General features: G+C 45.7%; 1 protein-coding gene across 1 annotated transcript in view; it reads right to left on the bottom strand.

The window, feature by feature from the left end:
• Window positions 1-6,980: 6,980 nt before the first annotated feature.
• Window positions 6,981-12,085, bottom strand: part of Tgm3 (transglutaminase 3) — a 43,486-nt gene continuing 38,381 nt past the window's right edge. The window contains exons 11-13 of the mRNA XM_005380750.1: window positions 11,776-11,933; window positions 7,998-8,131; window positions 6,981-7,596 (exon numbers count right to left, since the gene is read on the bottom strand). Coding sequence (XP_005380807.1) covers window positions 7,449-7,596; window positions 7,998-8,131; window positions 11,776-11,933 — 440 coding nt within the window. The 3' untranslated portion in view covers window positions 6,981-7,448. The remainder of the gene's footprint in view (window positions 7,597-7,997; window positions 8,132-11,775; window positions 11,934-12,085) is intronic.

Below are 12,085 nucleotides of genomic sequence, written 5' to 3'. Positions count from 1 at the left end.
GCTATCAAGCCCCTCCTCAGCTCCACCTGATCAGATTGAAATAAACCCTGGGTCAGACTTTTCCCAGTCTTGGCCCTCCTGCCTTTAGCCTCTGACTGGTCTGGTTTATCAGCATGTCTGTCCTCTTCAAGTCTCTGTGCAGGGCCCAGGCCCTGCTGCCTGAACTTGAGCTCATCAGGCCAGCTCATATGAGAAGTCTTCCCTGATTGCCCAGATTCCTAGCTGGACTTCAAATGTTTTTCCTCTTGAAACTGCTCCTCCTCCCAGGACTAGTGTGGAGCTCTGAGCCACACAGCAAAAAGGTGCACCTTTGGTTCTCTGGGCGTGAGCCAGGGTCTCAGCACAGGGATGAGGGAGGCAGGTGCAGAGAAGGGGCAGAGGGAGGACAGAAAGAAAGGAGCCTCCCACAGAGCAGAGCTGTTCTCCTGGAGACGTGGAATCACTGAGTTGCTCAGGCCAGAAGACGTGGGTGCCAGTTGCATGCCTTTCCCCTCATGTCTTGCATGCAGTCCCTTGGTGTATCTCTTGGGCCTCACGTCTCAGTCCACTCATGGTCCATGCCACCATCACACATCCTAGATGGTGATAGTCACTTCTCCATGGATTCCCTGTGGCTGCTAACGTGTTTCTTTTAAAACATGGGTTGGATCCTGTTTTAAAACATGGTTGGATACAGAGAACTTACTCTAATAATAACAGTAAAATAAGAACTTTAATAACAGTAAAATAAGAGGAGGTCATGTGTTGCAGTCATTTCTCTATTCAAAACTCCTGGGTTCCCCATCTCATTTGTAATAGAAGCCAAGATCTTCACAGACATCTATAATGTCCTTCCCGACACCTCTCTGTCTCCTCTGCCACTCCAGGGCCATCAGTTCCTTTCTGTTCCACACACATGCTAAGTTCACGCCACCTTAGGGTGTTGCCCCTGTGCCTGGAACTCACTCTTTTAGATTTACATGTGGCACCTGCATAGTTCCTGTTAGGTTTCCACTGAAGTATCACCTGTTAGAGGGGCTGCCCTGTCCAGTTAGCTCCTCCTCGTACACATCTCCACTCTCAGTCATCAGTATGCTTATCATTACTTGGCTTTGTATTTTGTACTTATTTGATTATTCACTGTTTTGTCTCCCACCTGCAAGCAGCCAGAAAGCACAAATTCTCACTGCTGAGTCCCCACAACTGATCAGAGTAGGAACCCATTAATCATTTGTGATGCCGTGGAATCTTGGCCATGGAATTTAATGGCCTGGTGACTCTAGGAGGTCATGTGTTGCAGGATGAAGTGAATTAGATTGTCACTGTTGCACACAAAAATCCTGAAATCTTTCTGTGAACCTCACAGGATTTTATTACTAAACAAAAGGCTGAAGCATTGGCCATCCCCTTAACTTTATAAATGCCTGTAATTCTCCCATGTACCAGTAGGAGGTGCGCCACTCTCATCCCAAGTGTTTAGAAATATTGGGAAAGGCACAATACAACCTGGCACTAGGTGTGTCCTCTAGGAGAAGGTGTGGGGAAGGTGGAGACATCTGTTTTTTAACTTGCTTATATATTTGATAGATTCTTGTGTTTTGAAAATGTTTTCATGTGTCTGCATATATTGAAAGGTTTTCATTTTATTAGAGGGAAAGCTAATGTACTACAGAGAATACTCAGATTTTAAGTAACAACAAGTAATATAAACAGTAAAATAAGAGTAACATTCATTTAAGAAATCAGTAGTATTTTATTTTGTTCCAGGTTGAATTCCCTTGACTATGTCTTCTTAAGCATGCTAAAGATGCAGGTCTACTCGGAGAAAATCAGAGAAACGCATCACCCAAGGAGTGTGCACCGTTGACGGAATTCCCGTTAACAGTCCAGTTTCATTGCAGTTTTGCATAGCACAAGTTATGCTTTGCAGAGGGACAACGCATTGAACATATGTAATGCCACTGAACATGTTATGTTGCTGTAATTGGATCTGAAGTATCTCTCAAAGGTCTATGTATTAAAGGCTTGGACCTCAGCTTGTGGCATTCCTGGGGAGTGGTCCAACCTTCTAGAGGTGGGGCCTAATGGGAGGTGTTTGGTCTTTGGGTGATGCACCCTTGAAGGCAGTAGTGTGACCCTGGCCTCCTTCCTTGCTCCCTCTTTGACATCCTGGCCATCAGATGACTAATTTTCCTTCATCTTGTACTCCTGACTGATGAATTGCCTTCCCACATACTCAAAAGCAATGGGGCCAACTTGTAATGGACCTAAACTTCTAAACTGTGAGCCTAAATAAATTTTTATAAGTGGATTATCTCAGGTATTTCATTAGAGTAAACAAAAGCTGATTGACGTGTATTATAACATGATACAATTAAATCATTTTTACATAATTTATTTATTTATTTATTTATTTTTTTGGTTTTTCTCCGGTACCGGGAACTGAACTCACAACCTTGCACTTGCCAGGCAGGCGCTTTTGCCGCTGAGCTAAATCCCCAGCCCCCCATTTTTACATAATTTATTTATATCTCCACCGTGTAGGTTGGCAACTATCAACAGATAAACAAATGATTGCAATAAAAGTACTGTGGGTGCTAAGAAATGTATAGGAAGGCTATTATGGACTAAGACATACAGAGAACTTACTCTAATACTGTTTCCTCTTAGTACCAGGGCATAATAATGTTTACTTGTGAAGGATGCTAGGAGGAAAAATGACATAATGGCAGAGGACATTTTGATGCTGGGCAGGAACCAGGTTGAATCCAGCTGCCTGAGACTGGCTTCCCAAACAATTGTGACCAAGGATGGGAAGACATCTGGCATAGAGCCAGAAGCAGACAAGCGAAAAGGTTGATTCTGGGAAGAAGGACTCCTGAGTCCTTTGCCACTGATACTTCCTCAGTGTAGGAATGAGGGAGCAAGTATCGTAGCAGTTACAGGAAAGGAAGCTGGGAGGAGACATCCAGGAATACCTCCACTGGGCCGGGTGCCATGGCAGAGACACACTTCCTTGAGTTTTTGCATCCTTTGCCTCCCTGTCTCTTTGGAAACTTTTGATGGCATTTATCACTGGATACCTTTTTCACATTTGCATGGGTAGTACTGCATAGAATACAGATTAGGCACCAGAGTCAATCCTCCTGGATCTGAACCCCAGCTCTGACACATGCTGGCCCCGTAACTGGTGACCTCAGAGACTCTAAGTCTCAGCTCCCACATGGGTAAAACGGGAAGAGTGTTATGCTTTCCTTAAAGGATCGCTGGATTAAATAAATACTGTAAAATATTTAGAACGTGACTACCACAGTGTACGCTTCCAATGAATGTTAAATATGACAATTTTTAGTCACTCCAGTCCTTTACTTCATTCATTTATTCATTCATCTACAGTCTTATTTACATCTTTGGCTCTCTCGTGAATATGTATGGCTGCTTAATCTACAGCAGACAGTATGCAAATATGGAGGAGCCACAGATATGAGAAAGAAAGGACTCTTGCTCAGGACGTGCACATAGTCTATAAAGGGGAGAGAATAGACATAGTTCTGATGAGATTAAGCTAAATGGTGTACAAAGACTGCACAGTGATGGGAAGCTTAGAGAAGGAAGGGATCATGTGTGCTTGGGACACAGCCACGCAGAAGAATGTTGGAAAAGTTTCCCACAGCAGGGATATTTAAGCTGTTTTCATAGAGGGGGAATAATAGTAGTTTATATATTCTTTGCAGCATAACAAGCCACATGAAAATGTAGTGAGAAAACAACCAACTCTGTGGCTGGCCATCTGGGTTAGGTCCAGCTTGTCCTTACTCCATATTCAGTTTTATTAGTAGCTGTAGGGATAGTCTGCACGTGTATTTCTTCTCCAATGGTTTTGATAGTTGTGTCTTCTAAGGAACTTGCCCACTTCATCTGCATAAAGTTGCTCATAGCCTTACTTTATTATTCTTCAAATGACTATAGGGGGTTCTTATTTCTGATGTTAGTAATTTATATCTTTTTTCTCTGATCAGTCTGGCTAGAGATTTGTCAATGTTATTCATCCTCTCAAAAATCCATTTTTAATTTCACCAATTTATTACTTGCTTATTGTATTTTCTATTTTATTGACTTGTGCTCTTTGCTAGTTATTTTCCTCTGCTTGGGTTTAATTCCACTTCTTTCTTTTTTGACTTTCTAAGGAGGAAGCTGAGTTCATTGACTTTTTTTTTTTTTTCATTGACTTCTTTCTGTGTTTCTAATACAGATTCTCCTCAACTCAGGCTGTAGTTGTGTCCTTCTTGATGAGCCAGTCGCAAGTTGAAAAATATCATAAATTAAAAATGCATTTAATGCAGGGAGCCTGGGGAACATCACAGCCCAGCAATGGCAGGGTAGGAGTTGTTGACCACTATGCTCATGTGGCTGACTGGTAGCTGTAGATCACTGCTGCTGCTTAGGATTCTGAAAGAGTGTTGTACTGCATATCACAACTCCAGGAAAAGATCAAAAGTCAAAATTTGAAGTATGGCTTCTACTAAATATGTTTAGTTTTCACACTATGATAAACCATAAAAATCACAAGTTGAACTATTGTGAACTGAGGACCATCTATATAGAGGCTGATTGCTGTGAATTTCCTTCAAACTACTGAAGTAGCAGCTGCAGCCTTCCATTTTGATGTTTTGTGTTTTAGATTAAAATACTTTCTAAAGCATTTAAATTTCAATTTTTTTTTTGGTCCATGGGTCATTCAGAAGCTTTTCTTCAGTTTCCAAATATTTGGGCACTTTCCAGATACACTGATGTTATTGTCTTCTAATTTAATTTCATTGTGATTCATGAACACTGAAACTGTAATTTTTATCTTTCTTGATGGATTGGACCTTTTGTCCTTAGAAAATATTATTCTTTTTCTCTGGTAACAATTGTTGTCTATTTTGTTTGATATTTTTATAGCCACTGAACCTTTCTTTTACCTACTATTTGAATGTTATATAAATTTCCATCCCTTTACATTTAACCCATTTAATTTTATATTTGAAGTGAATTTTTTGTAGCAGCATGTTGTTAGATCATGCTTTTAAACTTCAATATGACAATAGTTGCCTTTTAACTGCTGTGTTCAGTTATTTACATTTAATGTGTGATAATTGACATGCTGAGTTTATTATTAATTAATTAACTTAGAGGGAGCATTTTGTTATGTAGCCTATGTGTCTTAATTACTTCTCTTATTGCTGAGACAAAATTCCCAACAACCAAAGTTAAAGGAAGAAAGGTTTATTTTGGCTCACAGTTTGTAGGGGTTCAGTTCATAGTTGTCTGCCTCCAAGTCGGGGTTGGGTAGCAGAAGGGCATCGCAGAGGAGAAACAGTTCATGGTGTGCCAAGCAGAAGGCAGAAGTGACAAGGAGTAATAGCAGCTTCTTTCCATCCCTTTTGTATTCTGTCCATGCTACCTGCCCAGAACTATCCCCAACCAACTAGTGGACTAATTTAGTACTCACACACCCTTAATCCCAACATCACACACTCTAGATCCAGCCACCTCTGACAAGCCCCACCTATGATTGCATGAGGCTTTGGGGGAACATCTAGACACAAGCCATGACACCATGCTAGTCTCAAACTTGCTACATAGCCCAGGCAGGCCTCAGCGTTCAGCATCCCAAGTGCTAGAATTATAGATGTGTGTTGCTGTGTCCAGCAAGTGTGTTTGGTTTCAATCTGCCATATTAATACTTACTTTTTCCCTTTTTCTATTGTCTCCTGTTTTCTCTTTTTCTACCTCATTTTCTACTAATTGAGTATATCATTATTACATGGTATTTATTTTCTTGTCTTATTAACTATAACTAGATTTTAGAAGAGAGAGTAGAGGAGAGGACGGGGTGCATAGGCCTTCAGTAAAGAGGACAAGGGATGGGTATGCCTGTAGTAGAAAGGACAGGGTATGTGTGTGCCAGCGTGATTGCTTTAGTTTTATAGTATATATCTTTAACTTCTCACAATCTATTTTCAGATAGTATCTTGCCACTTCATGTGTTATATAAGAAATTTATGTCAATATATTTCAATTTGTCCCTTCCTGGTTATTGTGCAAGTTTTTTCATGCTCTTTATTTCTCTAATGCTGCTATTATTTTGTTTTAAATGCAGAGGAAGCCACTGCTGCACTTTTTAGCCAGGTTGATGCCTCTGTTGTGGGCTCATTCTTGACCTTGATAAACTGTGGTGTGGCTACTGGGGCTTCCAGTGGGAAATAATCCTCTGGTGGGTTGGGTGGTGCATGTCCTGGCCCCAAATAAGATGTCAATGGATGCTCCCTTCCTTGAACATTTTAGAGTTCCTTCTTCTACTATCCCTCACAATAATTCAGCATTTCAACTTCACACAGCAGAAGCTATCCCGTTTTCCAGATGTTTGGAGCCACTTAACTGTAGTGTCCTCACCAGAGTGTTAAATCCCGTACCACAAAAAGAAGAGCCTGGTCAAGAAACACTAGCTCATTCAGGCTGAAGTCACAGGCCCCTTGATGGAGTACTCTCTTCCTTAGTAGAAAGGGACTCAGCCAACTCTGTGGGCAATGGAAATTGGACCAATACAGCTGGAGAAAACCCAGTGTGGAGCAGAGGTTTGGGCACCACCAGCAGTTTGCTCTGTCACAGAGTTCCGGTATAGACTTGGATGACTTCTCACTCTAATACACTCTTTCGTACTTTTGAAAGGCCCTGAAAAAGTTTGCCCAACATGCAGAGTGCTTGGACCCTGTCCTGATGAGCTTCCCCCATGCAGCCTTGTTTATTTCTGGACATTGTATTAGCAGATATTCCATAAGTTGGCTGGTAAGGTGTCCTTATGTTTTGTACTCTATGGCACACAGAGTGATGTCTACTCTCTGTGGACACTGGGACATGGAGATGGAGCTTCCCTAAGGTCATCCCTTCTCCAGGAGGAAGACTCCCACCCTCTCCTCCATCACCTTAAGAAAAACATCAGTCTGCCAGGGTGGTGCTTTGTGTTCACACTTATTTAACATTTATTCGAGTGTAAGGATATGAAGATCATGGTAGATGATGAACCATTCCCTGCCCTTTATGGTGATCTGAGGGAGGAGCAGGAATGTCCCAACTGCAGGCTGGAGAGCAGCAAACAGTCTAGACCAGCTTCTCCATATCCATCTGGAGAGTGCCTGGGTCAGGTGCCGCTCCATCCTGAAGTTTTGATGGTTCATGGGGTTAGTGGGGCAGTGGGGCTCATAGAGCAGGTAGCCAGGGAGCAGCAGCCAGGGAACATGCAGAGATGATCAAGTTTCAGGTCCCAGACTGGGAGCTGAGAGGAGGCAGGGGTGTGTGTGCTGGAGGTCCACATCTTGCAGCCTTCAGCTTCCCAGGCTGGGCAGCATGGGTAGGGGTCCTACTTCACTGGCACGCTTTTCCTACTCTGTGGTACCCAAGTTTGTATGAGGGGCCACTGGGACCCTTCACTCAGTCACGTCGATGGACAGCATGGCCTTGATTGCTGGGAACTTGTTGCAAGAGAAGTCAGCAATCAGCTGCTTGGTGCCACTCCGGGTGGGCATGATCTCAAATCGGACCCGGGACCGCTCCTTGGGGCGCAGGGTTGGCACCCTGAGGGAAAAGACATGGATCAGTATTGTGAGATACACAAGGATTGGCTGCACTGCCTTTGGTGGCCCCATTCCTGCTGGTGGGGAGTGGGCAACATCACCTCTTCTTCAACTCCTTGTGTCACCTTGTCCCTCTAGGCCTATGACCCTTCAGCAGGGGGTATATATTAAGGTCTCCTTGACATCCTTAGCTCTTAGTTCTTGAGACCAGGACTTCCCAGGAGTTCAAGTTTGGTAAACCCCTAAGCCAAAGTAAATGCATATTCTTGAGCTCCGAGACCCCCAAAAGAGTAAAGATCCTATGACCAGTGGAAGCTCTGTCTGCCCAATCCAGGGACTCTAGGCAGGCCTTCCTGTCCCCTCCTGCCATTTCCTCACTGCCTGCCCAGGTTGAAGACTCACTCAATCTTGAGGTTGCCCCGAAGCAGGCCGCTGCCCTCCACCATGAGCACGCAGTCCCTCACAGGCTCATCCAGGGGGTTGGAGAAGAGCATCTGCACGTTCACAGGCTTCTGCACTCGGGCACGGTCCAGTACCTGTGGAGCACAGGGACTGCTGAGTCAGGATGCTGGCTGCATGGCCCTGCCTGCTGCTGGTGAGCGCTAGGCCCATGGCGTGGTCATGGGGAAGAGGTCGCTGAGGACTACGGAAAGGAGGGTCATTTATCTAGTTCTCCTCAGTGCAGGGGCCTCCCACCATCCATACAAGGGGCTCCAAAATGTTATTGTTGTCCCCATGCTACAGATGGGGGGCCTAGACTCAGGGGAGAAAGGGCACCTTGCAGAGGCTGACAGAGTAATAATGTCCCTGCCAAGGTCACAAGCCCTTGGGGAAGGGCAAGGTCACATCCGGGGAAGGGCAGCCCCTATTTCCCAGGTCAGCCCAGTCCCACCACCAGTTCTCAGAGGGTTAGAGGATTTTTCATGCTGAATTAAGTAGCATTAATTTCCTTGAATCCCTTGCTCGTTCGTCCTGTTTTTCCCCTTAAATCCTAAGCATCCCTTCCTGAGAGGCCCCATAGGTACTGAAGATGGTGACCACTGAGCTGGCTCACAGCCCCTTCTACTTCTTCTCACAGGTGTTGGGTCCTCCCACCTCCATGCAGGCCTCTTCTTTGATGACACCCCAGGCTACTGATTTCCTGCTAAGCTTCTAAACCACAGCAGTTTGCTTGTGTGTCACGTTCTGGTCTGTGGGCCTTTAATACCGACCATATGGGGCCAGAGAAGGTGAAGCCAGGGCGTGTGGTCAGGGAAGGAGGCTGGGTGATTTATTCACCACTAAAGACAAAAGCTGTTGTGCTTCTGCAAATACCATCTATGACTGCGGGCAGACAGGAGCCTTGAAAATGGATAATTGCCCCTCCCTTCCTCCAAGGGACCAAATGAGATCATGGATGAGGTGAAAGAGTTTTGAGGAAGTAGAAATAGATATTGTGTGGCTGGTGGATTTCTGTTCTTCTACTTTTGAAGATCACTGGGGGTGCTGGTTTTTGTTAGTTTGTTTTTTGTTTTTCTTGTCATTAGTCCTCACAGGAACCGCTTTACAGTGACAAAGCTAAAGTCCAGACGGATTCAGTAACCTGGGAAATTCACACACCAGGAAACTATAGGACCCAGCGGCTTGCAAAGCCTTACTAATAATTTGTGAATAATTGAAGCATTTTAGAGTCCATGATATGTACTATAATCTCTCCCGTGGAACTCACTTAAGTGCATAGTGTAATTTGTAGAGTAAACAACAGTGTCGTGCTATTGGGATATAATAAAGCTGCATAAATGATGCCATGTCTTTTGTGTTGGTATTTGAGAATTCCATGTATTTGTTTCTATTCTCTGTTGCTGCTTATTGCTCCCTTCTATGGACCATCCATAAATGTACCCAAAGGAGAGGGTGAGAATCACAGGTCATGGATTTAAAGGACATCACCCTTTAGAGCAATGTTCATGTGTTAACTCTAGTTCCATCGTCTGAGGTCCACAATGTTGCCTTCCAGTCAGTGCCAGATGAGACAACAGGATTTTACCCCATTTTTTGTTTTGTTTTCTATTCTTCCAGATCACCTTCATGAGTCTAAAAATCTGTGCCCTGCTCTGAGGGAGCTATGCATGGATTCATTCAATCAAGACAAGAATGTCTCAGTTCTTCAGAGGCTTAAGTAGAAAAGAGAAGGTGCCTGAAAGAAGGGAGATCAGGTGCATTTTATAAAGATTAAGCAAGAAATTTCAAAGTAGCCCCTTTCTAGTCTGTATGTGCTCTGATTTCCTTTCTAAAAGTATTATGATATCTTTAGAAATTAAGTAGGCTTGATAGGGAAATCCAAAAGATGTGGTACAAAAATGCTGAGTAAAAGATAATGGGATAAGGAGGTTTGAGATTATTAGATAAGGAAATATAACAGGGGGAAAATTAACTTCATTGAAACACTGATCATTTTTGTAATTGAACTGGCCACTACCCAGCATCATTTTCTAGCTTCAGGTGTTGGAGCAGACACTCAGCTGCCCATTGCATCCTCAGAGATAGGGAGTGTTCTTGGGAATGCCTGGTGGAGGGGGAGATGGTGTACCTGAGGGGGCACGGAGGCAATGACAATGACAAGCTCCTCCAAGAGAGCCGATAGCTCTGTTCCAGTCATGACCCATGGGGTGCCCCATGGCTACCTACTATGGTACAGTGCAGGGGAGACAGTGAGGAGCCCACAGCAAGGGCAGCAGCTGCCCTCCTGATGTGTGTAGCCAGGAGGGACCAAACCATATCCAAATCATTTCTCAGCTGGGAAGATGCCATGAAGGAAGAGCAGAGAAAGTTCAGGGTATATAAGGGGACTAGCCCTGATTGGGGTGTCAGGAAATGTGACACCCTGCAAGGGAAGCACCTTATTATTCCATGACAGAAATGGAGCAGCTGACACTCAGTTAAAGAGCTTGCTCAGTGTCAGCACTGATAAATTCTGGCTTGCAGATCCAAGGTCATGTCCCTCTGGCTGTGCTGCCCAGGATCAGAGTGACCATCCTTCTCTGCTGTCCCTGCACTGGCTCTCCAGGCCCTGGGTAGGACCACCCCTATCCTGAAGCACAGTCTGGACTAACCAGCATGGTGAAAGGGCTGATCGAAGGCCAGCTGTAGGGGAGAACAGGACACCGCATCAGAGTGGGCACCCTGGGTTCCCTGACCTCTGAACCAGGAATCCTGGCAGCTATGGTGTGGTAATTGCTCTGCTCCTCTAGTAGTGGTGCACTTGGGAAGCCAGCCGCGTGACTGGACAGGAACAGCTGGTGGGGGCAGGTGGTAGACATGGCAGATGGGAAAGGCATGGCCATGGGACTTTTGGGAAGGGGAGACATCATCTTGTCTGCCCACACCTGCCTGCCCTTGTCCAGTCCTTCCCCCTCAGGACTGTACTGCCTGGCCCTGGGCTGGTGGATAGGGCCCAGACACTAGAGGGTAAAGGACAGGCTTGGAGTCACATGGGTGCTCCTATTTGGTACTGAGGAAGGGACAGAGTGGCACCTGGGGCCTGCAGACTTATAAACCCCTGTGTACATGGGTGGGAGTCTGGGAGAGGAGACTTTAGACCCCACCACTTTGTGATGCTGTGGCAGGTGACTTAGAAAAGGCATGGCTGGGGTGCTGGGGCCTGAGGTCCAGCCCTGGCTCTGGCAGTATCAGGCTATTCCCATATCTCTGGGTTTGAAAGGCCTGGGATTAGGCTCCCAGGAGGCCACAATTCTGCATTCCTGAGTTCCAGAGAGTGGGGAGGTACAGGCAAGTGCTGCCCACTTCTGATCAGTTCTATGAATGGTGGCTGAGGCCACATGAGCTCCCCATGGACCCCAGCCTGTGCTGGCCAGAGTGCAGTGTGTGCTCAGCAGCTAAGTGAGTGGGTGAGTGGGACCGGACAGAGTCCCTCCTTCTAGCCTGGCCCCAGTGGGTCTAGAATGGGAGTCAAAGAAGCTGCCAGGCAAATGTGCCCATTTGTCTCACCAGACAGGGAGCAAGAGCTCTGGTTTGAGCAGATCCACTTGGTTGATGCTGGGCCCAAGCTGAGCCCAGGCCTCTGCCCTCCCAGCAGGAAAAGACCTCCTCTGCGGTCCACAGAGGTGCCAGGTCATGGAGTGAGTTCAGTGAGTTCTTGGGGACTGAGCCCGCTAGGGGAGGCCCCCTTGGAAACCCTTACCTCCAGGGTCAAGGTGGGGTTGTCCAGGATGATGTCCCGCTCCACCACCACCTCGGCCTCGTTGTACACCTTGCATATGGCTGTGGTCCGAATCATGTTGTCCGCTTTCAGGTACTTCTCGTACTGGGCATATGTGATCTTCACAGGATATGGCACTTCTGGAAGGGAAGCCAGGGGATGGAGAGAGTGAGGAAATGCTCATTCTTTCTTCAGAGCTGATGTCAAGCCAGAGTGACCCGGCAGGAGCACTGGCAGCCTAGGGGCCTAACTGAGTGGGTTCTTGGGCTAGATCCTGTTGTGGGTGGACTCC

This window comes from Chinchilla lanigera, unplaced genomic scaffold, assembly GCF_000276665.1.
Source record: "Chinchilla lanigera isolate Chin_1 unplaced genomic scaffold, ChiLan1.0 scaffold00014, whole genome shotgun sequence".
Lineage (NCBI taxonomy): Eukaryota > Metazoa > Chordata > Mammalia > Rodentia > Chinchillidae > Chinchilla > Chinchilla lanigera.
The sequence above is the reverse complement of the archived record's forward strand: the minus strand, read 5'-3'. Positions and strand labels throughout refer to the sequence as shown.